The 25,795-nt window shown below is 32.9% G+C and overlaps 3 protein-coding genes across 3 annotated transcripts; 1 reads left to right on the forward strand and 2 right to left on the reverse strand.

The window, feature by feature from the left end:
* Positions 1-5,879: 5,879 nt before the first annotated feature.
* Positions 5,880-7,440, forward strand: LOC130797141 (E3 ubiquitin-protein ligase RZF1-like). Its single transcript, XM_057659623.1, has 3 exons — positions 5,880-5,941; positions 6,265-6,323; positions 6,776-7,440. Exons 1-3 carry the CDS (start codon positions 5,880-5,882, stop codon positions 7,438-7,440), a joined length of 786 nt encoding a protein of 261 aa, XP_057515606.1.
* Positions 7,441-8,173: 733 nt separating this feature from the next.
* LOC130797060 (phenylalanine--tRNA ligase, chloroplastic/mitochondrial-like) lies at positions 8,174-14,540 on the reverse strand. The gene is made up of 10 exons (XM_057659541.1): positions 14,209-14,540; positions 13,177-13,367; positions 12,150-12,356; positions 11,952-12,069; positions 10,973-11,049; positions 10,496-10,675; positions 10,331-10,375; positions 9,631-9,735; positions 8,796-8,909; positions 8,174-8,510 (listed from the first exon to the last, which is right to left on the reverse strand). The coding sequence occupies exons 1-10, from the start codon at positions 14,471-14,473 to the stop codon at positions 8,460-8,462; spliced, it is 1,353 nt and encodes a 450-aa protein (XP_057515524.1). The 5' UTR covers positions 14,474-14,540; the 3' UTR covers positions 8,174-8,459.
* Positions 14,541-15,376: 836 nt separating this feature from the next.
* On the reverse strand, positions 15,377-23,186 carry LOC130797061 (uncharacterized). Its single transcript, XM_057659543.1, has 14 exons — positions 22,698-23,186; positions 22,570-22,610; positions 21,389-21,481; positions 21,134-21,208; positions 20,760-20,809; positions 20,207-20,296; positions 19,661-19,717; positions 19,045-19,114; positions 18,864-18,965; positions 18,597-18,649; positions 17,366-17,516; positions 17,176-17,260; positions 16,439-16,567; positions 15,377-15,817 (listed from the first exon to the last, which is right to left on the reverse strand). Exons 1-14 carry the CDS (start codon positions 23,005-23,007, stop codon positions 15,636-15,638), a joined length of 1,488 nt encoding a protein of 495 aa, XP_057515526.1. The 5' UTR covers positions 23,008-23,186; the 3' UTR covers positions 15,377-15,635.
* Between the last annotated feature and the right edge of the window lie 2,609 nt (positions 23,187-25,795).

The following is a 25,795-nucleotide window of genomic DNA, read 5'->3' on the forward strand; positions in this document are numbered from 1 at the left end:
AATACCTCGTCTAAGCGGTATACGAGAGCAGTGACTCGTCATCCCTTTCTTATTGCTAAAATTATCAATTAAGCTTATGTAAAATAGAAAATTTAATGTCAATGGACAATCAATCATCAATAATCAATAAATCAATAAAATATACTAATGAAGAAAAAAAATTTGAAACACGTGTCAAACTCTTATTAAAAATTTTTCCTTTTTTCTATTTTTGACATGGAAACTTTGGATATTTTAAGGGTATGTTTCGCCTAGCTTTTGGAAATCAATTTTTGTTTCCTAAAAGTAAATCAATAGAAACTGTTTCTAGAGAAATACTTTTTAGAAACAGATGTGTTTGCCTCATATTTTTAAAAAGAGTTTTTGGGAAACAAAAACAATTTGTGTTTGGCCTTTTTTTCCTATATTTACTTAAAGTTATTGTTGTTATATGATGGAAAAACATATAGCATACACTAAAAAATAGTCGAGTTAGGTCAAAAAGTATCGATTTTTAGAAAAAACACCCAAAAACATACATCATACACTTAAAATAATCACTATAATGTTAGAAAAAAAAATTCAAATACACCAGAGTAATTGAAAATAAAAATAAATTCAAAATTTGACAATTTACTATATAAAAAACATATTTAAATGTGTTAATAAATTTAAAGATAAAACATATATGAAATTTTGATCGCATAATATTCAATGAGCGTAGAATTACTTAAAATAATTGGGATGTTGGTTGTGATAACAAATGAATAATTATGCAATGAAGAAGAAAATTTTGAATTTTGGAAGAAGATATGGGGAAAGAAAAAAAAGAGTAATGAAAAAGATTTTCAGTTAATTGGAGAAAATATAGGAATTTTTTTAACATAAAATGAGAAAAATATGAAGCTCTTTGAGAAGTTGTAGTTTCTCCTCTTGACCCTTGTAGAAGTTGTTTTTAATTTTTTTGAAAATTGTTTTAACTTTTAAAAACATAGTGTTTGGTCAAATTTTGGCTTTTTCATCGTAGAAGTTGTTTTAAAAGCTTGGTCAAATACTACCTAATTGATATTTAAGGAAACAATTAACTCATTAAAGAATGTAATATTTGTTGATTAATTATAAATATATGTGATCTAATGATATATTATATTTCTTTATATAAATCTATACCTTTTTATTCCAAATCTTGAAGAAAATTAAAGTTTACTTTATTAAATCATTATCAAAACTGAAGTGACTTAATCAAAAAAATTATATAATGGACCGGATCAATACAAAAATTTGTGATTTTTAGGTCCTCTCTTGAAAGACCGTCTTTTTTAAAGACAGCTCTCAAAAGTCCAACCCACGTCCTATATTTAGTTAATACCTTTTTAAATTAAAAAAAACTGCACTTTCTTGAGGATTTTTTAAATTTAAAATATGGTCTGGCCCATATAGAAAAGATCTTTCGTATAGACCGTCTCAACTAAGAATTTATGGTGATTTTTTAAAGTATATATGATAAGTTTTATAGCTTATCAGATCCATAATTACTATTTTTATTCTATTTTTCTATTTTATACACAGACGAAAAGTACACTGTCTATTTCTGTCTCTCTCCCACTTTTCTGTAGTGTTATTCTGAAATCTGGTAAATATACCATCTAAAAGTGTTTTTTTTTCGTCGTTTTAAGAAATCGTAAATGAAAATTTGGTTGTAGAAATTATGTGGGTGTTTGATTATTTTAATGGATTTTTAATTCATGTTTTTTAACGACATTAGAGTTAAGAAGTTGGATTTTCTCCCTACTTTTGTTGGTGTGGGTGGGGGTACAAAGCTATTGACATTGATTTCTTCCAAGAACTAAAATTCGAACCATCAAAAGGTTTCAAAACTAATAATAGTCCAGGATGATCTGCAGGATGAAGGAAAAGAGGATCTGAATGATCAAGAGAACTCGAACCAGAATCTTGAGAACCAGAATCTTGATTCGTCATTGTGAGTGAGCAGTTGAATCAGATCGAAGCAAAAGAAGACACAGAAAAAAGATTAGTGATGATGCATGCGTATGATATGAGAGGATATTGATAAGGATTCAGAAAAGCTCTGATACCATGTTGATTTTGATTGATGAAGTTCAAAGACAGCAGAGAAAGAAAGAGGGGAAGAAGTAGAAGAAGCAATGAGAGAAAACAGAAAAGAATTGACCTCCTTTCTTTTTATTTCAATTAAAACTCAACAACAACAAAATAACAAGAGAGTATGAGTATATATACTAGACATAAAGAAAATAAGAAAATATAAAGCTAATTATGTCTAACAGATCTTGTGGGTGAATTTGTGAATCATAATGGTTGAATTTTTGTGTTATATATATATATATATATATATATATATATATATGAAGAAGTTCCGGTGAGAATCATCCTTATACGAGAACCGTGAGAACCAATCTGCTTAACAAAAAGGTATTACATTTTTACTAAAAAGGTGTTACACTTTTATGAAAAAAATAATACTTTTAGGCAAATAAGTGTTACTTTAAAAAAAAAATTATGAACGAAAAGGTGTTACTTTTTACATAAAAAGGTGTTACTTCTCGAAAAAAAAAACGTATTTATATTTTTATTTTGAAAGTAACACTTTTTTTGCTAAAAAAGTACCAGATTTATTCAAAAAAAAAGTAACATTTTTTTGTACAAAAGTAACGCTTTTTTCTTTGAAAAAGTAACACATTTTTATCGGAGAGATTGGTTCTCACGGTTTTCATATATGCTTGGTTCTCAATGGAATTTGACTCCATATATATATATATATATATATATATATATATATATATATATATATATATATATATATATATATATATATATATATATATATATATAGGGAGAAGTTCAAGTGAAAACCATCCATATATGAGAACCGTAAAAACCATAAAATGGTGTTACTTTTTATATAAAAAGGTGTTACTTTTTTCAGAAAAACGTGTTACTTTGGATTTGTATTATTTTTCCAGACAGTTACTGTTTTTTGGTAAAAAGTACCAGATTTTTTTAAAAATAAAAGTAACACAGTTTATATGTAAAAGTAGCACGCTTTCTGTAAAAAGGTAACACATTTTTTGGTTCTCACGGTTCGCATAGAACCTTGGTTTTCACCTGAACGCGACTCTATATATATATATATATATATATATGTATATATATATATATATATATATATATATATATATATATATATATATATATATATATATATATATATATATATATATATATATATATGTATATATGTATATATATATATATATATATATGTATATATATATATATATATATATGTATATATATATATATATATATGTATATATATATATATATATATGTATATATATATATATATATATATGTATATATATATATATATATATGTATATATATATATATATATATGTATATATATATATATATATATGTATATATATATATATATATATATATATATATATATATATATATATATATATATATATATATATATATATATATATATATATATATATATATATATATATATATATATATATATAGGGGAGGGATCCAATGTGAAGTGGTATGAAAATTAGAAGGGTGAGAAGAATTTTGAGCCATTGATTTCTGAAAGATCTAATGGCCAGGATAATGAACCGGAAAAAGTAGGGCAAGAAAGGAAAATTTGTTTTAATTGAAATCGGTTTTAATTGAAAAACCTTCACTTGATTTTAATTGATTTATTCCTCTTTGAAAAACCTTCAAGAATAGTCGACCGATTCTTGAAGCAACGAACCAAGAGTTCTCATGTATTTTTTGTTTGATTTCATTAGATGTGAAACATATGTAAATTTATCAATCACACCTCTAAAAGGAACGGAACACTTTGCCCTACCGTGTATCAACACATTCTCAAAACCATGGCTTTCAAAAACAATGACATAATTTGCCACATCATCAACAAGTTTATCCAATTCAACATCAAGTACATAATCTTCAAATACCTCATCCAAAACAACATCCCCCAGTACATCAGCCACAAAATCAACACCCTCATTCACTTGTACATTACCCTAATCGGCAACAATACCCTCATTTACCATCCTTGGAATAGAGGTGACCCATTTAACCGTGTCAACAATCTCATCAATTGTATTCAGCACGATAGGATTCATAAAAAAAACTTTGGGTTTGTGAAAAAGGTGTAGATGAGGTTGAAGGAATATCAGGTTAAGGGACAGGAGGAGAAGACAGTGAATGTTTTTGTTTTAACAACAATTTAATTTTCTACATGTAAAACCCAGACACAATTTGAGTGTCCCTCCTCATAAGCATAAGCAGCTCATATATTTCCTACAAAAGAAGTCAATATAAGTTAAAATGTTGTTCAAAAGAAAGTAACTATATAGAAAAAGAAAGTAATTGTATTGAAAAACAAGTAACTATGACATATTATATAAAAAATATAAATAAGAAGGCAACATTAAAAGTAAGATTATACTTACATCCTCAGCTAATCGGCGTATATCAGAATTTCGCATTGCATTTAAAGGCAACTGAAACTCAATTTTCTCATCGTTTTGCGGTGGTTGATCTCTGAAGGGTTCTTCATTTAGACTTGGATGTCCAATATCAATGTGGTTCACCTTTACCCCCACAGCTTGACCACTTTCAAAAACCATCGACTCACTCATGGGATATCTACTCAAAATTATACCATTACCAAAATGATTAGCAGATATTTCCTTCTTAATTCTTTTGGATACATCCTTATCGGTCCAGTGAGAGAAAAGAGTTAAAGAGGATGGCACGGAGATATTCTTAAACTTCAAACGATGGAAATAAACTATACTAAAAAAAATCTTTGTTGTAAAGGTTAATATTAGTATGTTCTTAGAACAAGATACTATGTTATGACTAAAGGTTACTATGACTATGTATAGTTACTGTCTTAGAACAAGGTTAAATTTTAAAAAAACTTTGCAGTAATGCTAATGCTACTATGTTCTTAGAACAAGATACTATGTTATGACTAAAGGTTACTATGCTACTATGTTCTTAGGAAAAGATACTATGTTATCACTAAAGGATACTATTACTATGAATAGTTATTGTCTTCTCTATAAAGTTAATCATATAGAATTACTAAATAACAGCCTCAACATCACAACAATTAACTAATATAAGCAAAAAAAACTAAAATTACAATGTTCGAAATCAAGATACTAGTGGATAAATTTACCTTATAGGCCTTTGTTGGACATTGTCACTTTCCTCACCTCTCCTCTTTCTTGTGTTGACATTTTTATTTTTCAAATTTTACACATTAGTAGAGGTGGAGGGAATATCAACTGGATTTCTACAACCTCGTTGACGACCTGACCTCGAAGTTGACCCACCTCTTATTTTTTCCATAACAACTCAAAAAAAAACATGTGATAATTGAAGTTGAAGTCATTATCATAAAGGTTTTAGTACAACTATTACAACAGTAAGTTGAAGTCATTTGCCAAATAAATATGAGCATGCTCAGATAAAGCAATCTAAAGAAACCATAAGCATAGTCCTTCATTTAAACTTAAGCCTACTCAGAGAAATCGCAGAACGAAGAATAAAACCCAATAAAAAACCCTAAAATAATCTTCTGTGTGGAAACTATGATCCAAACAAACAAATCACAGAATTAAACCAAATCAAAAACCCTAAAAATCAAATATCAGAATAATACTCAAATAAAAACTAAAAATAGAAGAATAAACCCTAAAAACACAAAATAATCAAAGAGGAAAATGTAAAATTGAAGATAAAGCAACGAGAGAAAATCGAATGAAAATGTAAAATCGAACGAGAGAAAATCGCAAATGAAGATCAACAAAATGAACCGAATGGAGGATGAACCTTCAAATAATTTTACTGAACCGAATGAAGGACAAATGGAGGATGAATGGCGATCGAATGGAGGACGAATGACGATCGAATGAAGGACGAATGCAGTTGAGAAAACAAAGAAATGAAGATGAGAGAGAAACAGAAAAGAAACAAGTCAATTACTGAATCGGTTCAATTTTACTAAACCGCGTGCATCTTAAAGTTAGAAACATCAGACAATACTGAGCGTCGATCATTACTATGGACGGTTGTAAATCCTTCTCACCCTTCTCATTTGATCCTAAATCTATATATATATATATATATATATATATATATATATATATATATATATATATATAAAACAAAATAATGTCTTGTCTGAGAAAATGAATTGGGAAGGCAACTGGAAAAGCATTTGATGTTTACCGTTGTAATTGTGAATTTTGAGTATTTGATTGGTGATCAGATAAAGTTGCAATCTTTGATTATAAATTATTGAATATTTTGCCAATAAGAGTCTTAATGATTTGGATATTTATAAATTATAGTAATTTGTTTTTTTCAAATTACGGCCACCAAAATATCAAATTGTAGAAGGTTAGAAACTTCGACCACCAAAATGAATGGAATTCTATAATGATTATAATATTTTGGTAGTTATAAATCGCAAAAAATAACACTGCAATTGTAATTCGCAAAAAGTATTAAACTTTAAGACAGTAATTCGCAAATTATTCCACGTTATTTCGTATTTCATCATTGGGCATTGGAATTACATAACCTTTTTTAGTGTTGTAGTCGTAAATTTAGATTCATTGATTAGTGGAAATAGATTAAGTTGCAATCTTAGGTATGGATTTGTTTTAAATTTTATGATTGAGTAATGAAACTACAAATCTTTTTGATGCAGAGTACTTTTGGTTGTTGGGTAAGTTGATTTGGGACATTTTGTGGGGAAAAGTGGCGGTGGTTATAACCATGTCAAGTCGTGGAAATATACACTGGTGTCATCAACGTAGGCGGCTAATTCGCCCTCGAATCGAGGGCATGGGTTGCCCTAGTTGTGATGGAGGATTTGTGCAGGAATTAAGTGAGTTAGCTGGTGGTCGTGTAAGAGATAGTTTAGATCGTTTAGTTCGGACTATGAAAGCTTTTGACCTTTCGATGTTTCGGAGTCATCGCGAGTATAGATTAGAAGTTTGTAACGCTTTGGTTACTTGTTCCGTGCTAAGAGCTAGACATCTTATGCATGAATATAGTAGTCTGTGGTCGACCAGGATGCCAGTTGATAGTAATGGTGGGTTTGAGTTGTTTGTTAATGGAGACTCGGGAAACATTGGTGATATATATACGAGATTTGGACTTAACGAGTTGATTGAACGGGTATTGATTGAAGTACAAAGTTCACTACGAGCACCAGGTCCTCGATCAGCAATCGATGCTATGCTAAAGATAAAGATCACTCCGACTCATATTGAGTGTGATTCACATTCACATTGTCCGGTTTGTAAAGATCTGTTCGAGTTTGGCACTGAAGCTGAGGCAAACGCCTTGCAATCACATATATCAATCTGATAGCATTATTCCATGCAGTTAGGTTCGCATTCATAACATATTACACAAGGGAAGAAGGAAGGAATGATCAGAATACAAGCAGGAGAATCATAACCATAACAGATAGCAGCCAGCAGGTTCATTATTGTGCTACAATTGTTGCATGGAGGGAGAGCCTAGGCCCGATTTCATCTAGAACATGGCTCGAGTTATTTGATTGAATACCAGTATAACATTTAACACAAAATAACAGTCAAATTGATATCTTTTTTACAATTAGTGATGGGTATCTTTTCTATGCGAGTATTTTATGGGTGTTAGAGTATATAACATATCCTGAAGCCTCAACCATCAACTTAAGTTTTTGGTTGAGTTGGCTCCTTGACATGGTATCAGAAGCCAACGTGACAAAAGATCACGGGTTTGAATCTCAACCACCCCTCATTTAAGTAGAAAATTAAGCACCAGGTATGAGGAGAGCTTGTGCTGCATCACCAGGTATGAGAAGAGTTTGTGCTGCATCCACACTTCTAGCACGAAGGGATCTTGTGTGAGGGGCATGTTAGAATATATAACATATCCTAGGGCGTCAACCATCAGCTTAAACTTTTGGTTGAGTTGATTCCTTAACAATAGGTATCTTTTATTGGCAATGACGTCACTCTTTAACAATAGGTATCTTTTATTGGCAATGACGTCACTCTTTCTTTAATTCTTATAACACAATATTAAGTTTAATTCAATAAAGAATCGATACGAGTGGATATGGAGCTTGTAAATCCTCGTATGCACCATCAATACGCTACGGCGCTACCTATGGTGAATACTTTCGAATCATTACAAACAGAAGTTTAATACTGATGCCCGCAAAATCGGAGATTTCGTAAGGGATTTCGAGCAACGAGAAAAATATAAGCTAATCGAAACTACCAACATATTCTCTTATGCATGAAGAACAACTTTTATATATAGGTTAATTTATAGTAAGTGAAGAAATCTACAGACAAGAAGTCACAAGCAACAGATCTTGGCACCACAAATCATCTTAGGACAACCTTCAACTTTTCCTGTACAACCTCCCTCACTTTCGACTGCATACACGTAGATAAAACATGTTATCGATTAGTAAGAAATTTCCAATTATCCATAAAAGAATTGAGTTTCTTGATTACGTAGATAAACTGTTTCACGAGAGCCTCACTGAACAATGCCAAAACCTTAATCCGAACAACATGGGGTCGGATATGTGAACCAAAACATATCAATGTGAGAGATTGTCGTGAACAAAGATTATACTTTATTTGACCCTATTTTTAATACATAAATGTCTTTCTAGTATGCTTTATTACTTGTAGGGAAACGAAAAGAACATATACCTGCAGGTCGTTTATCTCCTCGTCTGTAAGAGAGCGCTCCATGGATCGATAAGCTATACGATAGCAGTGACTCGTCATCCCTTTCTTATTGGTAAAATTATCAATTAAGCTTACCTAAAAAAGAAAATAAAATGTAAAGGGACAATTTACCAATATCATCATCAAATTACCCTCATTCCAAACAGGTCATAACAAAAGTATCTATCTAATATCATGACCTAATTCGTAACCTCGTACCAAACAGGTCATACAAACTTCCTGGACACTAGATACAGTAGTTTCTCCTTTTCTCGCACCATTGAACATCAAATCCATCGTGCGTTCATTTTTATTGATTAAGAAAGTAGAATGTCTACCAGCAATGCGGTAATCGTTGAATACAGATTACAACATTGCTAGAGTGCTTTTTTGTCCAATACTCTTTTCGTTGGTTAGGATAAAAAAAAGGTTCCGTTGAAGTTGAGCAAATTGCAAATCCAAAAAGCGAATTATGTAACACTACAATAGAAACTGGATAGTTAAAGATTTCAAATAATCACTATTTCCCGATCAATTTCAACTGTATGTGCATACAAATGAAAACAGAGCAATATCAAATGACACAGCGCATACAAAAAGCTAGATATTTCATAGATTTACGGCTTCAAAAGTTGTAGCTTGGAAAAGAGAGCAATACAAAATCTACATGGAGTCATGGACTTCCACCAATTTTCACCAGAAAGAGTTTAATTTTGCAACGTTATGGTTTAAATGTAATAAAACCAAAATAAAAAGACAAAAAATGATCAGGTAGAAAGTAGTAGCTAAATTGGGGAAATGATAGATGGATGTATACCTCTTCTACAAGGTCTCCTGCGATGTCTCGGACCACTTCACATAAGTTGTTTTCAGTAAATGATTCATTTATCCAAAAACTCATGTCTTTGTAGCATGGAGGAAACTACAGATGAAACCAACAACGTATCTTTAGCAGTAGAAGAAGCATTTCAACAACAAAACCCACTAGTGAAGTAACACTACGGAAAAAGTATATGCCAGATTCTTCCAGCTCCCATTCATTTATTCGACTATTTACTGCTTTAGGGGGTGTTTGGTACTTGACTTTTACATTGACTTTTTGGTTGGCTTTTGGCTTGTTAGTTGGTCAAACAATCAAAAAAATGCTTGGTAAATGGCTTCTAAGCCAACTGAAAACCTGGCTTTTAAGCCAAATAAAAAAGCTACTCCAGTTAGCTTTTTTTGTTGCTTTTGGCTTGTTGATCCACCTTTTCTCAAATAAACAACTAACAGCCAATACTTAAGTTACCAGACATCTCCATAAATAGTTGGCTTTTTCGGATAGCTTAAAAGCCAACAAAAACAGCCAACATTTTCAGGTGGTCAAACAAGCCAACTTAAAAAATCAACAACCAACAACCAACAGCCAACAGCTAACACCCAATTGCCAAACACCCCTTTACTCTCATTGATAAGTGTACCATATAATTAAAATGCAAAATTAAGAGGTTATTCAAATTTTTTTCTAAACGCTTTACCTTTGAAAAAGGCTTGAACTTGACACCAAGCTGGCCTTTAGTGAACTGTGAAAACGCAAACCCAGAAAGGACAACCAAGTCATGTAAAAAACAAAGCATAGAGTTCTAACATCGATAGCAAACGGGAGGCAAAAGAAGATCACGAGGGATCTGGTGAACAAAGACCTGAGAAGTAAATCGCTCATCGGATGACCAGAAAAGCCGAATGTCTGGTATGTCAAATAGCACCATAGCTAGCCTCTCCAGTCCCAGTCCAAAAGCCCATGCATAGTTATCTGGTTTGGCATTACTCTTTAATATCTCCCGCTCCATCACCCCACAGCCCAAAACTTCCAACCACTTATCCTGCCGAAGACAATCTGGTAACCAGTTAATAGCTGATGAACTCCAAAAAGAAAATTCTACACTCACTGGATCAGAAATATTACAGGTTTGGAAAGATATACAAATTCAACAACATTTTAATGACCCAATGCTACTAAGTGGGTCCCACATAGGTAGGATCGAAAGGGAAGTTTAATGTACACAGCCTTACCCTTGTAATAAAGAAGCGCACATGATTTGCTGAGCCATTTACTTCAAATCTATGGCTCCATCTAGAATACACATACACAATAACACAAAAAAGACGGCCATCTATACCTGAAAAAATATTTCGAGTTCATATGACGGATTCGTGAAAGGAAAGTAAGTATCAACCCACCGCATCTCTACAGCACCTGCAAATGTCACATGAGACATGATGAGTTGACAACTAACAATGCGTGCAAGATAACACAATAAAGACAAACAATTAACAGTTACTAATATGCTATGGACTTATGTTACTAAGGATTTACTCCGAGGGAAATTCTAGAAAAAGAGGTCAACTTTTGATTATAGAAGCAAGGAAAATAATTACAAAGATAATCTGGGTTTTTCGAGAATCCTCCCACAAGAAAAATATAAGACTCTGATAAGAAAGGAAGTTCAGCATTTCTCTCACTTCTCCTAATATGTAACATATTATGGTAGCTTAAAAATCATATGGTGACTTATAGAAGAGAAGTGAATGCTACTAAAAATCGATTACTTCTTGACTAGAGAAATGATCGAAGTTTCGTAGTAAGATCATACCAGATTAATGTATAGCCCAATACAAAGTCCTAATCCTTGATGTTTGTATGGAAACAAGCCCTTGTCTGAATGAAATTCAAAGACAAGAAAGAATCAAATAATGGAACCTAAAAGAAGGGAATGTTAAAAACTTTTTTGCAAATAGAGTTGTTGGACAAGTGGATGCAAATTTAACTTGGAAAAAGATGGAGAATTGTATTACTCATGAAGCTAAGGGCATTCTAGGAGAAGCAAAGGTGGTATGGTCATGAAAAGGGACGCAAGGTGGTGGAGTGAAGAAGTAAAAGTTGCTATGTAGAAAAATATAGAATGTTATTTAGCTTTAAGAAATTGTAGGATTGAGAAGAATATTGCAAAATATAAAGAAGCCAAAACCAAGACAAAACAAGAAGTACGACAAAATAAGCGGTAGATGAGGCAATGTTAAATCCTAAGCATGATATGCTATGTGTATACAAAATATAATTTAACTCTTACAGTGAAGTAAAATGGTTACTATATTTACCAAACAAGTGCCGTGCCAAACCCTCCAGGCATGTTTTTAAATCCTGAGAAGTATATGCTATGGCATCTAGGCCAGATGACTCCCAATCATCAGGGGAAAATACACGAACACCTTCCATCTGTAACCATTCTAAAAAATAGTTGAAGTAGCTAAATGGGACAACAAACGGCCATTATTTTCAGAACAGAGAATAAGAACCTGATGGAACACAGGATAATGGGTAGAGTCGATTGAGTCTCTACGGTAGACATCTCCGGTTACAAGGAAATGAGTGTGTCCATTTCTTAGCAGTTCTGCTTGATGAGCGCTAGTATGACACCTCAAAACAGTCTGGGAGTCGACATAGTAGGTATCATTGTAACTCCTGCTTACATGATCAACAGGAACCAAGACATCATCGAAATTCTGCAAGGATTGAATGATAGAACCTCCTGTTATACAGATGCGGATAGAACAAAACTTAAAGCTATAGACTAGATAAACATGAACGGACAAAATAATGCATAAAAAATTTTGATTCACTAAAAACTCATCGAATACAACATTCCATCATCCCAATATCATTTCGCGGCTCCTAGCTAGGCTCCAACCTAAGAGGATTTGGCCGGCTAAAGCAACCTTAACCTTGTGATAACAAAGAGGTCGTTTCTGATTGACCTAAATAACAAATATTATTTGCAACTTTACATATATATGAAGTGTGCGTGACTAACATAAAGCTCATTAAATAATCATTTAAAAAGGCAAACCTGCATCAACAGCCTAACATTCCAGTTTATTACTTGGTTTGACCCAATAAACAAGGCTTTATATGAATTTAGTTGATCCAGAAAGCTCACAGTCACATCACATGATTCACTAATCTTCTAGTGAATCGCAAATCAAAAAACGCAAATTATGGTCTATTTTGGGCTATTTTAAGGTTATTTTGAGTGAATTGCGAACTCAAAAAACGAATTAACTTGCGAATTATGTTACACTGAGAAAGCTTTAAAAAAAATGTATTGGGGCATCTTAAGCTATTACATAGTGACAGCCTAGCATGAACATAGGCACAGTATGGGACTGTTTTACAGTGCAGCAAACTGGTTGATCGTATCATGGATGTTGACTATAATAAGACACAAGCAATCCCTCTTCCACACATGTAACACTAGCATGCATACAATCAGGCAAACCGTTCAGAAAATGTGTTAATTGAAGTGTGTTTAAGTTAAGGACATACCGCTTTCACGGAAACAATCGGACAAAGATCTTCAAATTTTTCAAATTTGTTGGAATAATTGGCATCAAAATAGTCATAGATGGCATTCTTCAAAATGCCAAGCGGGTGTTGATCCCGCCTATGTAGTTGCATTCCAAGTTTAGTGAAGATTGCATCAGGGACATTGTTTGTGGGATCATCGCGCACCACATCTGGATTTCCATTGGATCAATTAAACAGCCAGAAAAACCAACAAAAAAAATCAAAATAATGAAAATGAACACATAACCGGCAATTTCCATCTAGTGGATTAAGGTACAATATGAAATTTTACAGTAAAACATCTCTAAAACTTCCATTTCCTATCTGCATTTCCATATATAATTTGCAAAAGCATTACATCAGAATGGTTCAAATAGCAAATAATGCTGCAAAAGTTTTCAGTTCCCACTAAAACCTTTCAGCCTATTTGGTTATTGGTATTCAAAGGTGGGATATATAGTAATGAAAATTTAATATAATTTAGCTAAGAAAACTATTTGACAAGGCATATGATCATGCTCATCCTACGCTTAATCTTCGAAAAATTCTTTCCGACCCATTATCCTAACAAAAAATTGCAAGGAAAAACACATGTTGAGGATAAGAACTTCATTACAATTACAATCACTACTACCATTCAATATCAACAATCAAATATCCATTTCTATTAGTAAATTAACTAGTTACATATCAAAAGATGAAATAAAAACTTAGATACTAACTTCATAAACACAAATTAAACCCATTTCACAAACTTAACTCAATTAACAAAATTCCATTAGCCTATTACCATTAACCGGCTACTACTCTACTCAGGCGGAATTCGAAGGGTCCAATATATGCAATCTTACACTTATCACGAATAACAAAAAGATTGTTTTCAATAGACCCATCAATAGCAAATATCATGTACAACTTACAAGCAATTAACTTCACAAATAACCCAAAAAAGAAAGACAAAAGAAAGAATTAAAGTCAATAAAGAAGTAATTTTGGGAAGTGGGTAATAACCTTCTTTGGAAATCTTAATGTTCCCAAGTTCAACTGTAGACGCTATCACTGATTGCCTCCATTTCTTGGTCCGGAGTTTGTCAGATGACACTGAAAAAGTAGTGGAGAAAGTGGAAACTCCAACAAGGTTTCTACGGAGGAAAATGGAGGTTTTGGAGAAGATAGTAGAGTTAGCAAATGGGATTGCAGCCATTGTTGTGGTGCTCATGGTGGTGTGGGTACCAGCAGCACACAACTTTCTTACCCAACTTGATTGGATAAGCATTTTTGTTGGGGAAATAGTCTATTGTGTTTAAGATTAAGGGGTGATTATGAAAATGTTAATATCTTTTCTCCTCTAATTAATCAACATAAATGGTTTAAATTTGACCTTTTATTTTCTTTCAAACGAGCAAGTGGTTTGTGCTTACATTTTTTTATTTATTTATTTTTTTTTATTTTTTGCATTTTTGGATGGTAAATTATGGGGAGGGAAAGGAAAGACCGTGTGAGAATGGAATTTATTACTTTTCAAGTGATAGTTATTCTCTATAAGATTCAGTTTTCGGTTTGTTATTAATAACTTAATATCATGGATTCATGGTTTACTTCAAAAAAAGTTGTGTTTTTAGTTTAAGGATTTAAACGTACATAATATACTCCAAAGGATAATAGAATCTTCAAGAAAAAGAACAATAGAATCTTCAAAAAAGGGACAATAAACTTGTCAAATATTGACGACCTGACATGAACTTGAAAACCAACTAGTATTTAGTGGTCAAGAAAAAGTTTAATGCGTCATCCGAAAATGTTTCGATCTGAAATATCGACAAATTAGGCCAAACCTAATCGCAATTCGAACTCGACCGTTTTGATCCATTTTCTTGATTTTGTCAACTTTTTCAGCTTACGTCATCTTTTTTAGTCAGAATTTACTATATTTCTAGTTAATTTTTGTATTTCAAATCAACAATAATTATTATAGCCTTTAAACCGATTTATTTGTCCTTTTTAGAAAATATTTTCTAAAAAAATATTATTTATATTTTACTTAAAATGGTGTATAAATTTTAAGTTAAATTAGATTAATGATGATTAATGTTTTATTTCTATTGAAATGAATATTATACATATTTTTCTTAAAAATGGGGGATATATCTTCAAGTGTCTCTTCAATATTAGAGGATGATGAACTTGAAGAAACTCATTTTGAAGTTATGCGTTTATAAATGTTAAGTAACACCAAGTTTGTTGCACAATGTTAGCAACTTCAATGTAAACTATATATTGTGAAATGGCGTGAAAATACACAATTACTATAAATGACAAAATATACAATTACAAATACATAGTTAAAACTACATGTAAACTTCCAAGGAATCGACTAACAATCGCCATTCGCCGATTAGTTTCCTATCGTTCAAGCTTGAAGTCTCGGTTTCTTTCTTTCAAGCGAGATTGAAGTTGGCGAGTATTTCAGATAAAATGACCCACGCAGCGCCACCCATCACTAACGATAGAGTAAGCTTTCCACCAGGAACCAATTGGGGTACTTTTGGAAGCTCCAGAGAAGTTGAGTATCGATCTGACCATGACATCGCTGCAGGAAGAACTCCGAAGAGCACCAACACTGCAAGATTACAAGTTGTCAAAAAGTTAGAAGTATAGTACCTTCAGTCAAGAAACCATTTCAATTAAAAGTTTAAGCTGATGGTTAAGTCCCAAATATATGTTGACATCATAGTTATCAAAATCGCGATTTGGATCGTAGGATCGTACTATCCTACGACCCAGATCGGTGCTAGCGACTAGAATCGTGCATAGGATCGAAATCAGTCGGGATCGTGCATAGGATCGGTGGGATCGACTAGGATCAGCCAAAAGTATGAATGTAACACAAGTCTCGCTCATACTTGACGCCAAAAAATCCACTTGAAATGAGGGGTAGATGAGATTCGAAACCCATGACATACAGTCACGTTGGACAATAATACTTGTTTGTTTTCTTCTTTCATGATTAGTGTTCACTAGTTAATTCGCTTTTTGAATTCTCGATTCGTTCAAAATGGTCCAAAAATAGCCCAAAACGGACCATAATTCGCCTTTCGCGATTCACAAGAAGATCAGCTAATCATGTGACACTGTTCAAATTCTAGTCGCTCAGTTTTGGGAGAAGGTAGAAAGAAACTGTTCAGGATTTCTCATAGGATCGTTATATCAAGCAATTGAAAGAAGGAAGACAAATGCTTACCACCGTATGTTCCAGCGAAATCCAAAGCCTTGAAAAATATTTCTGGGTCTAACAGTGCCAGTAACAATGGTGGGAACAAAGTTATCAAATACGGAAGTGGTTTGCTTTGTCCTGTTGGGAGTTTTAGCACTGCAACCACAACAAAGATTAGGGATGTACAAACATATGGAATCATGCAAAACTTCCATGTATTGTACATGTGCATACTGATAAATATGTTATTGGGTTGGGCTTGTACACAACAAGACCTACGTAAGAGGAGAGTTGGCTGCACACAAACCTGATGAAGTTTCATCCTAAAACCAATTGGCAACCTCCCTCTAATTGTTCGTCAGGGGCGTCTCGTTTATTATTGGGACCCAAAGCAAAAAATTAAAGGGACTCCTAAAACTTTGAGGCGTACTAAATCATATGATACTGATTTGGTTTTGTATTGTTGATATTTAATTATTTTATAAAAATAAAAACTCTAATAATTCATATTACATAGCAAGAAATGTAAATCGTACCTAAATTTAATTTTTGTTAATATCAATTTCGTACATGAAAATATGTTTGTTTGGGCCCTAAAAAATTTGGGGCCCTGGGCGATTTTCCTATTTGCCCTTGCTAATCGACAACCATGTTGTTCGATGTGGGATCACATGTGGGTTATTTTTTCCAACATAAACATCATCTATTTCATGCAAAAAAGGATAAAAAATATGAAAACTAGTCCAAAGGAGATTAATGCTTACAATCAGCTAAGAAGTCGGCGAGGCCAAGAACGAATCCAATATACGATGTTGCGATAGCAAAAAGTGAAAAGATTTCGACTATTGGCTGCATCACATCAAATTTGAAAAACAGAAGCAACAAATAGATTTGGTTAAACTATACTAGTTAGATTGTATGGCACCCGAATGTAGAAGAACTTAGAACACTTACTCCAACAACTCCATTGCTAGATCTGAGCTGCTGTAATGGATCGACAATCTTCTCGACATCAGAATCTAGATTTGGGAATGTACCAAGAATTACCCCGTTCCAAACTAGAAATAGAGCCAGTGGAATAGCTGTTCCTACGACAACTGCAGTCCTGCAAGTGAACAGAGTCCATTCAAACGGACACTTAAAGAGCAAATCTACGATGGCCCAACATAGTCAACTGCCCTGATAAGAAGGAGATGATTCCCAACATTTGCAAGGTGTCTGATGCAGACCCTCTAAATTACTCACAAAACACACTCCTTTTTTTTGTTACTACTCTAGATTTAATTACCTTCCTCATCATGGCTGTCGATTAGCAAGGGCAAAGCGGACTAAGCTATCGCCTAGGGCACCAATTTTTTAGGGCCGAAAATATATTTTTTCATGTACAATGTTTATATTAACTTGAATTAAGTTTTTAAAAAAATAATTTACACTTTTTGCTAAGTAATGAGTTATTAGTATATTTTTATAAAGTAATTAAAATATCAACAATAAAAACAAGCGGATTATTATATTATTCATTACGCCTTAAGTTTTTTGGGACTCTATTTATCTTTCGCTTCGGAGTTCAAAAATGAAAAAGACAGTCCTGTTCCTCATAAATGAATACACAAAGACTATACGCCATGGCTTTTGAAGCTTTTTTCTGCACAGACATTCTTGAAGTGTGATTTTTCTAATAACTTAATGTTATTTTGAGAAACTGGCTGAGGAGCTTGGAGGAAAGGAGGACAAGGGTTAGGTCTGATGCAGAGGTTCTGCAACAAAATCAAAATGGCTAATATTTAGTGCGAAAAATTCAATTTTCATCCATAATTAAACCACTTCAATGCTACCCTCAGTAGAACATGAAAATCCCACATACACAAATTCCTTCATAGTCCCACTCCTCTAAACTTAGCCCTCCACACTTATAGCCCAAAGGGCTTTCATGTAGGGCTTGAAAACCCCAACGATTAAAAATACCGTCATTGGAATTTTTAACGTCATGTATGAGGAGAGTCAGTGTTGCATCCACACTTCTAGACCAAAGGGCTCTCGCATAATGGGGCGTATTAAAGTATTTAACATATCCTATCCTCAACCATCAACTTAAGTTTTTGATTGAGTTGGTTCCTTGACAAATAGTACATCGAAACTATTAACAGATATGCAGTTGCGATAAGAATGTTAAGCAGAGTTTCACCTTACTTTTGACATGTCACCTTCCAAATTTGTGCAAAGAACAGGTACCACATTCTGAACAAACCAAAGAATAGCTGAGCCTCATAATGAAACTAATGAGCTAATACAAGTTATATAAATCTTTGTCCAAATTTTCCTTCAAAATAATCTCGTTTTTCATAATCAAATAATCACAATTAAAAAAAAATCTTTCAAGGGTTAAAACTCGACAAGAAAAGCGAAGAATATACACCATTTTAAGGTTTTTGGTATAGAAGGAACTGCTTACGTGGTAAACAAATGCAAGCGCTATGACAGGTATACTTGAAGGAACGGCTTCAAAGTTGGCTTTTAAAAGAGCATCAAGGTGTAGGTTCTCACTAGCAACAACCTAGAGATAATGATAAATAGATCAAAAACAAACAGACGATGAAAAAAAGAGGCACAGCAGGAGAAAAACAAAATCTCACAACTAGAGCTGTAAATGAAGTAACGATCCCCAGCACTAGAAGTCCATTAACGGCACCAATAAAACGTTGACTGCAGGAAAAATCGAGAAATCAACGTCAGTAAAGTTTTACATGATCTCTTATATTCGGCGTTTTAATGATAAAGCATTAGAAAAGGACTACATGATATACTTATACTAGAAACTATTTACGTTCATCTTGCTAAACAACGGAAGATTATAATGGATGAACAAGGGAAATCAGAACATAAATGAACTGAAAGGCAAAATATGTCCATATTATGTATAGAAAGTTAAATATCATGCATACCCATATGGATGCGGTTGGAAATTTTTTGGAGATCACACATCACAAAAATAGTGGTTGTGGACTTGCATATAATGCTAGGTGGGTAATCCTCCTAATACCATAGTGGTTTTGGAAAGAGTGAACCTCATCAAGTGTGTATGCAAGTCAACACTCATTACCCGTGGGTTTGCAAGCTCGAGCCCACGGGTGCCCCCATGGGTGTGTCCCCACAAGTGGGTAATCCTCCTAATACCATATGGGGTGATTAAGTGACGAATTGTCATGGCCTAACAGATGCATGAAACTAGAGAAAAAGGTTCACACGCACCTTCCAAAGTAACATATTCCTCCAAAAACAAGTGAAAACAATGTTGCAGTTTCCCATCTGTCATAAGGATACAACCATCAGAAACAGTATAATAAAGCAACTAAATAGAACCATGTAATACATGCATATATTTGCTTTATAACTTGCAAGTGTACATTACATGACCTGCTACGTTCATCAATGAGACAACGACGATACATATTCACCCAAAATTAATAATTGAACATGAGTGGAGCATATGCTCTAACAATCAACAAGTAAATTCCCTATCAAGAACACATGTGATGTGACTTGCATTACAAGGAAATAACGAGAGGTGAAGTGAACCAATTATCGGCTAAAACCCATGGACAAATTTTTTTTACAGGACGTATCTATGGCTGTCAACTAGTAGAAACAGGTATCGACTTTTTAAAATTTTAAAGACGAAATAGGAGCTGTAACATTATCAAACATGCAAGTACATGCATACAAATCAACAAATTCCAAGAAGAAAAGCATTGCAAACTCAACAAAAAATGAAAATGACAGAAGCATAGTTCATACTGTGGAATACCAAGGTAGTTTGTCAAGATATCTGAAGAACGAGCTATGTACGCAACAAGGAGAGCGTAATGTATAAAAATGTATGACCAGCTGCAGTAAAAAGAAAAAAAATTAATATCTACAATAGATTCAAGAAGCATACTTAAACCATTTTTATACGCAGATCTCATATGCAGGACATACATTCCAAACTAAAATACTAATAGAACGTAATGAAGGAAAGATCACGTAGTTTGAAGGATTAGGCAACAGATGCTGCTAGAGTACATAATATATCCTGGGGCCTCAACCATCAACTTAAACTTTTGGTTGAGTTGATTCCTTGACATGGTATCAGATTCCAGCATAACAGGAGGTTACTGGTTCGAATCACAATCACTAGCGATATATACTTAGAGTATATAACATATCCTGCGGCCTCAACCAAAACCCTAATAGAATCGACCTAATATTGAAGCTTAAAATCTTTTAACCAACAAGAGTCCTACAAATCTCACAGGTTTGGACTTGAGAGCCTGGAAGTATAATCTTAATCGGTAAAAAAGTGTCTTACCAAGCAACTTGGACTCCTAGAGATCCTAAGGTTCTCTTGGCCATTGACCCCTGAAAACAGTAAGCAGATAGTGACATGTCTGCAGCACATAGGGAGACAAACACCATATAGTTTCAAAAAAGTACTGCTGAAAGACAGCGGTCTAAAATCCAAATGGACACTTTGCTACTAACGAATGCATACAAATTACTTAAAGGGCTTCAAAAAAGTACTACTGGAAATCTAAGGGGTGTTTAGTAAAATAACTTTTTAGACAATTTTAACTTATTTTGTATGTGGACTAACTTAAGTTTTTCCGGGGATGCGAAGAATTAATTTAGAAGTTCATTAAAAATATTAACAACCATGAAGAGACAGATAGGGCATAAAATTACCAAAGAAATGCCACTGGAACCCAACTCGCACATTGTATTTACATTGACTTCAGCAATAAGTAAGCCAGTCGCAACCTGCATTGTTCATTACTAGCGTTAGTTTCTCCAACCAGTAAATAATAAGCCATGATGATTGAACCCACAAATTCATGACATAGTAGTAAGCAATACACCATAAAGAAATGGAAGAAATTTTTTGCATTACTTGATTACTTCAGAGAAGAAAATCGAGAAAATCTTAGAGTAAGACCCTACCATGAATACCCAACAGCCAATGCAAGCGACAGCAGAGGCAAGAAAACCAGAATCTTGCGTGACTGCAGGCAGTGCAAGAATGCCTGCACCAATCTGTTAAATTTCTACAAAATTTTAGTCGAGCAAATACGAAAGCCGAAACCAAAACTACAAAGAGCAAAAGTCGTAGATATAATGGTTAATCATATCAAGGACCATATTATATAAATAACAAGTCTAAACATGTGAAAGCCATACACTGACTACTCATCACAATGCCAAATTAAAGTAATTGATAGAGTATATAACATATCATAGGGCTATAGGCTACAACCTTAAGCATTTGGTGAGCTGGTCTTTTTACATGGTATCAAAAGCCAACATAACGGGAGTTCATGAATTGGAATTTTATCCACCTCTCAAGTGGAATATTTAGCGCCAAATGAGTAATGCAATCACACTTTTAGCCCAAAACCCTCTCGTGTGAGGGGGTGTTACATGATAGAGTATATAACATATTCTAAGCCTTCAACCATTAGCGTAAAATTTCTTTTGGTTGAGATAGTTCTTGGAACCAAACCAACTTAACTACAAACTTAAGTTGATGTCTGTAGCCTATAATATGTTTTATAGGCTATCATTAGTCGCCATAGTCACAAACTTTGCATATAATTTGTACTGAATCACGTCCATACACACCATAATCACTAAAATTAACTCCCAAACTAGAGATGGACATATAAAATGTCCAAAAACCATTAATATCAATAGCAACAACAACGTTAGATCGCACGACCTATTTGATTGCTGGTATTAAATCATGGAAATGGTAATGTAAATTTAGTATAATTTTGGTAGGGAAAATCTCTTGACAAGTTTAATGGTCATGCTAATTTACTTCAATCATCTCATTTTTTTGAGAAATTGGTCAGAATGCATTGCTATTTGGAGAGATTGTAATCAATAGTAAGAAAAATCGCAAACAAAAAAAACCTTTTATGATCAAAGTTTTCTCATGAAAATTTATGCCACAAATCATCCTCGTTAATGCCATTTAGAATTAACAACCAAAGCACCCATTAATTAATTTCAAACAAATGGGGTCGCCACATGAACCAATTTTTCAACTCTTGTATACACAAATATTCTCCCAATTTCCACTCATAACACAAAATATATTCACTAAGCTAACAATTGCATACCGTAGTTCCTGCCACAAGGAAAATTGAGCTACTAAGGCTACCTGCAAACAGAGAAAAAGACAAAAAACAATCCATAAATTATCAAACTCCAAAAAGAACCAATCTTTTTACAAAATAGAGCTTCTGACCAGGTTCATGCTTCAAAGTAGCTTGATTAAGGTTTGAAAACAACCTCTCAAATTCATATGCTTCAATTTCCTGCTGTTGATCACTCTTCCCCTTTTCTTCTTCTTGTTTGAGTGATTTTTGGGTTTCTCTCTGAGAAAAACATCTCAAAGGAGAATTTTTAAAATGATTAGACAAATGGGTAGTGGGAAATTGGGACAATTTTAAAGAATTATAGAGTTTTCTGTGTTCAAAATGAAGATTGTGATTAAGAAGATGATAACAAAAATGGTGGGTTTTCGGGGTTGAGAAAGAGGTGCCAAGCAATGTCATTTCTTCTTCATCAAGTCTAAAAGATGAAATCTTGCTATGATTTTTGAACTGTTTATTGAAATTCCTTGTTTTAGCGGAGTAATAATGTAATTTTTCCTACTAGAGTAAGAGAATCCAGAAGAGTATTATACTCCTATACTGGCTATGGCCTATGGCTAAAAGTATCATGTTACACAAATCTTTGTGAGCCTAAGAGTAACGACGGTGTGGAAGAAGCCACGTTATCTTGTTACTTTTTTAGGGTTGGTTGGGTTGTTACTCTTGGTAGGGGTGAACACATTCACTAATTGTTATATTAGATAATCTAATTGAGAGACGGTTTTTATATTTGAGTTTAATAGCTCATATTATAAGAATATGAGTTTCTTATTTGAGGTAGACGACCTATTACAAGAGTAATTCAAATTCATTTGCTTAATCTTTTTGTTGACTTTAATAGAAATATATGTAACTACTTATCCACCCTTAGCCAATGGATTCAACCCTTTTCGTCCTAGAGAATGTTATAGGTACTTTGGTAATAAGATTGTAATTAGTTGTAAGTGGATGTTTGTGTTAGTTTTAAATTCTTAGTAGTATAAATTCTTAGTAGTATAAAAGGGGACATAAGGGTGTATTAGAGTTTATAAAACATAGTGATATAAAACAATCTTCTCCTCTTCTAAATTTCTTCATTTCTCCTTCTCTTTCCTATTCACATGGTTACTTGAGATTCTACAATCATAATATTGGTATTAAGAGCCATTTTTTCCTTGGCACCAATATTTCTCTTCCATTCTTTTTCTTTTTTTATCCTATTGAAACATTCATTTCTTGACATTAAATACTATAATCAAATTGCACACAACCTATTTGTGAAAAGACATTGCCATGGTTATTTGAGTTCTTTGAGTTTTTCCCTAACTAGAGATTTCTTTTAGTGATTGCAAAGATGAAAAGTGATGAGTTTTGCAAAACCATACAAGTTGAAGAACCAATTATCCCACAACTTGAAGAAGCCAAACAAAAGAAGGTATTCAAATCTTTTAAAAACTTTTAAAAGATGAATGTTTTGATAGTTGGGATAAAGGATTGTGTGAATGGTGTAATGAACCAAACCTTGATCATAATTGCCGACATAATAGTAAAAATTGGGGATTTATTGTAGCATATGACGAAAGAAATGATTATGTGATTGCATTAGAGATGTTTGATAGCATGCTTGAAGTAAATACAATTCAAGAATTAGCAACATGTGATTATAAAATTAATACTCAAGAATCTTTAAATGTTGATCATATGAATTCATTTGCAAAAAGTAAGTTGGATTCTAAAGGCTTTGTTCATATGGATGGTGATTTGGTTAATTGTGTGATTGATGACATGAGTGAATATAATTTAGTTAAAAATCATGAATGTTTTGTGGTAATTGAACCTGAAAATTTATTTTCAAAATGTGGAGAAATTCTTGAAGTTCATCCAATTGAAAATTCTATTCTCCAAACTAAAAATATGCTAAGAGAAACTTACCAATGGGTACGTACAAATTGTAAGAGCGTTGTGGAAATCGATAGTTTGTCAAGAGTGCAATCAAGCTCCAAGAACGTTAAAAGAAGACATGGGATGTACAAGAAAAAGAGACAACTTTGGGTAGAATATACTAAAGAAGTGCTTAATCCACCTTGGTTGTTAAAAATCAAGAAGCGGAAGATTCTATGCATGTTTTTAGTTTTATTCATGAAGTGGTAAATAAGTACAATAAAATTGTCTTGTTACTTGATCATTATCAACAATTCGAGTCTCAAAATCACAATGTTACTCTTAAAATTCAAGCAAGTGTTGAGGAAAATGAAAATACTGTAGCATAATTTTCAACACAAATGATGTTGCTTGCTCATTTATTAGCAAAGAAGATTCAACTAATAATGCGTTTCAACTCTGATGCCCGAACTCATTTGGCATGGAATCAAAAAAATTATCGATATATGTGGGTTTTATGTTGACAAGGTCTTGCAAAATATTGATCTTACTTCATTTCTCACTAATTTGGTCGTATTTTGTAGTGTTTAGTTTTAGTTAAAAGTTGTCTTGTATTTTTGTTTAGATTTCTTAACATGGACTTTTGAAGGGGAAAAGTATGTTATAAGTACTTTGGTAGTAAGATTGTAATTAGTTATAAGTGGATGTTTGTGTTAGTCTTAAACTCTTAGTAGTATAAAAGGGGACATAAGAGTGTATTAGAGTTATCAAACAAAATGAAATAAAACAATATTCTTTCTCTGAATCTAAATTTCTTCTCATCTCCCTCTCTTTTCAATTCACATGATTGCTTGAGATTCAACAACCATAACAGAGAATTAGTCTCATTTATTTCATCTGTCTTATCATTTTCATCGCCACACATTTAGACTTTTCTAGCTATAGTTCACAAAAATATAGTAATGACTTGACGCGGTTATTGAACACAAAAAATTGATTGAAATAATATACTGTTTGTTGATGCTGCTAGTATTTTAATATTTTAGAGTAGATATGCCACTTAGTATAAACAGCTACATATTAATTTCAATATAATTTACAAAAATAAAAATGTCAATTTGATTTAAATTGCTTAGTATATATTATTAGTGATTGAGTTATTGATTTCTAAAATATCTATTATATTAAGTTTGAATGTCTTTAGTTTACGCTTTAAGGTGAAAAAGACTAAGTTAAAAATTTAGGAAAAAAAATTTTAAAAAAAAATTAAGATGAGTTTGGATTATATGAAGGTCAATTGGATAGAAAAGAAGAGGGTTAAATGAGAATT

Source organism: Amaranthus tricolor, chromosome 12, assembly GCF_026212465.1.
Source record: "Amaranthus tricolor cultivar Red isolate AtriRed21 chromosome 12, ASM2621246v1, whole genome shotgun sequence".
Classification (NCBI taxonomy): Eukaryota; Viridiplantae; Streptophyta; class Magnoliopsida; order Caryophyllales; family Amaranthaceae; genus Amaranthus; species Amaranthus tricolor.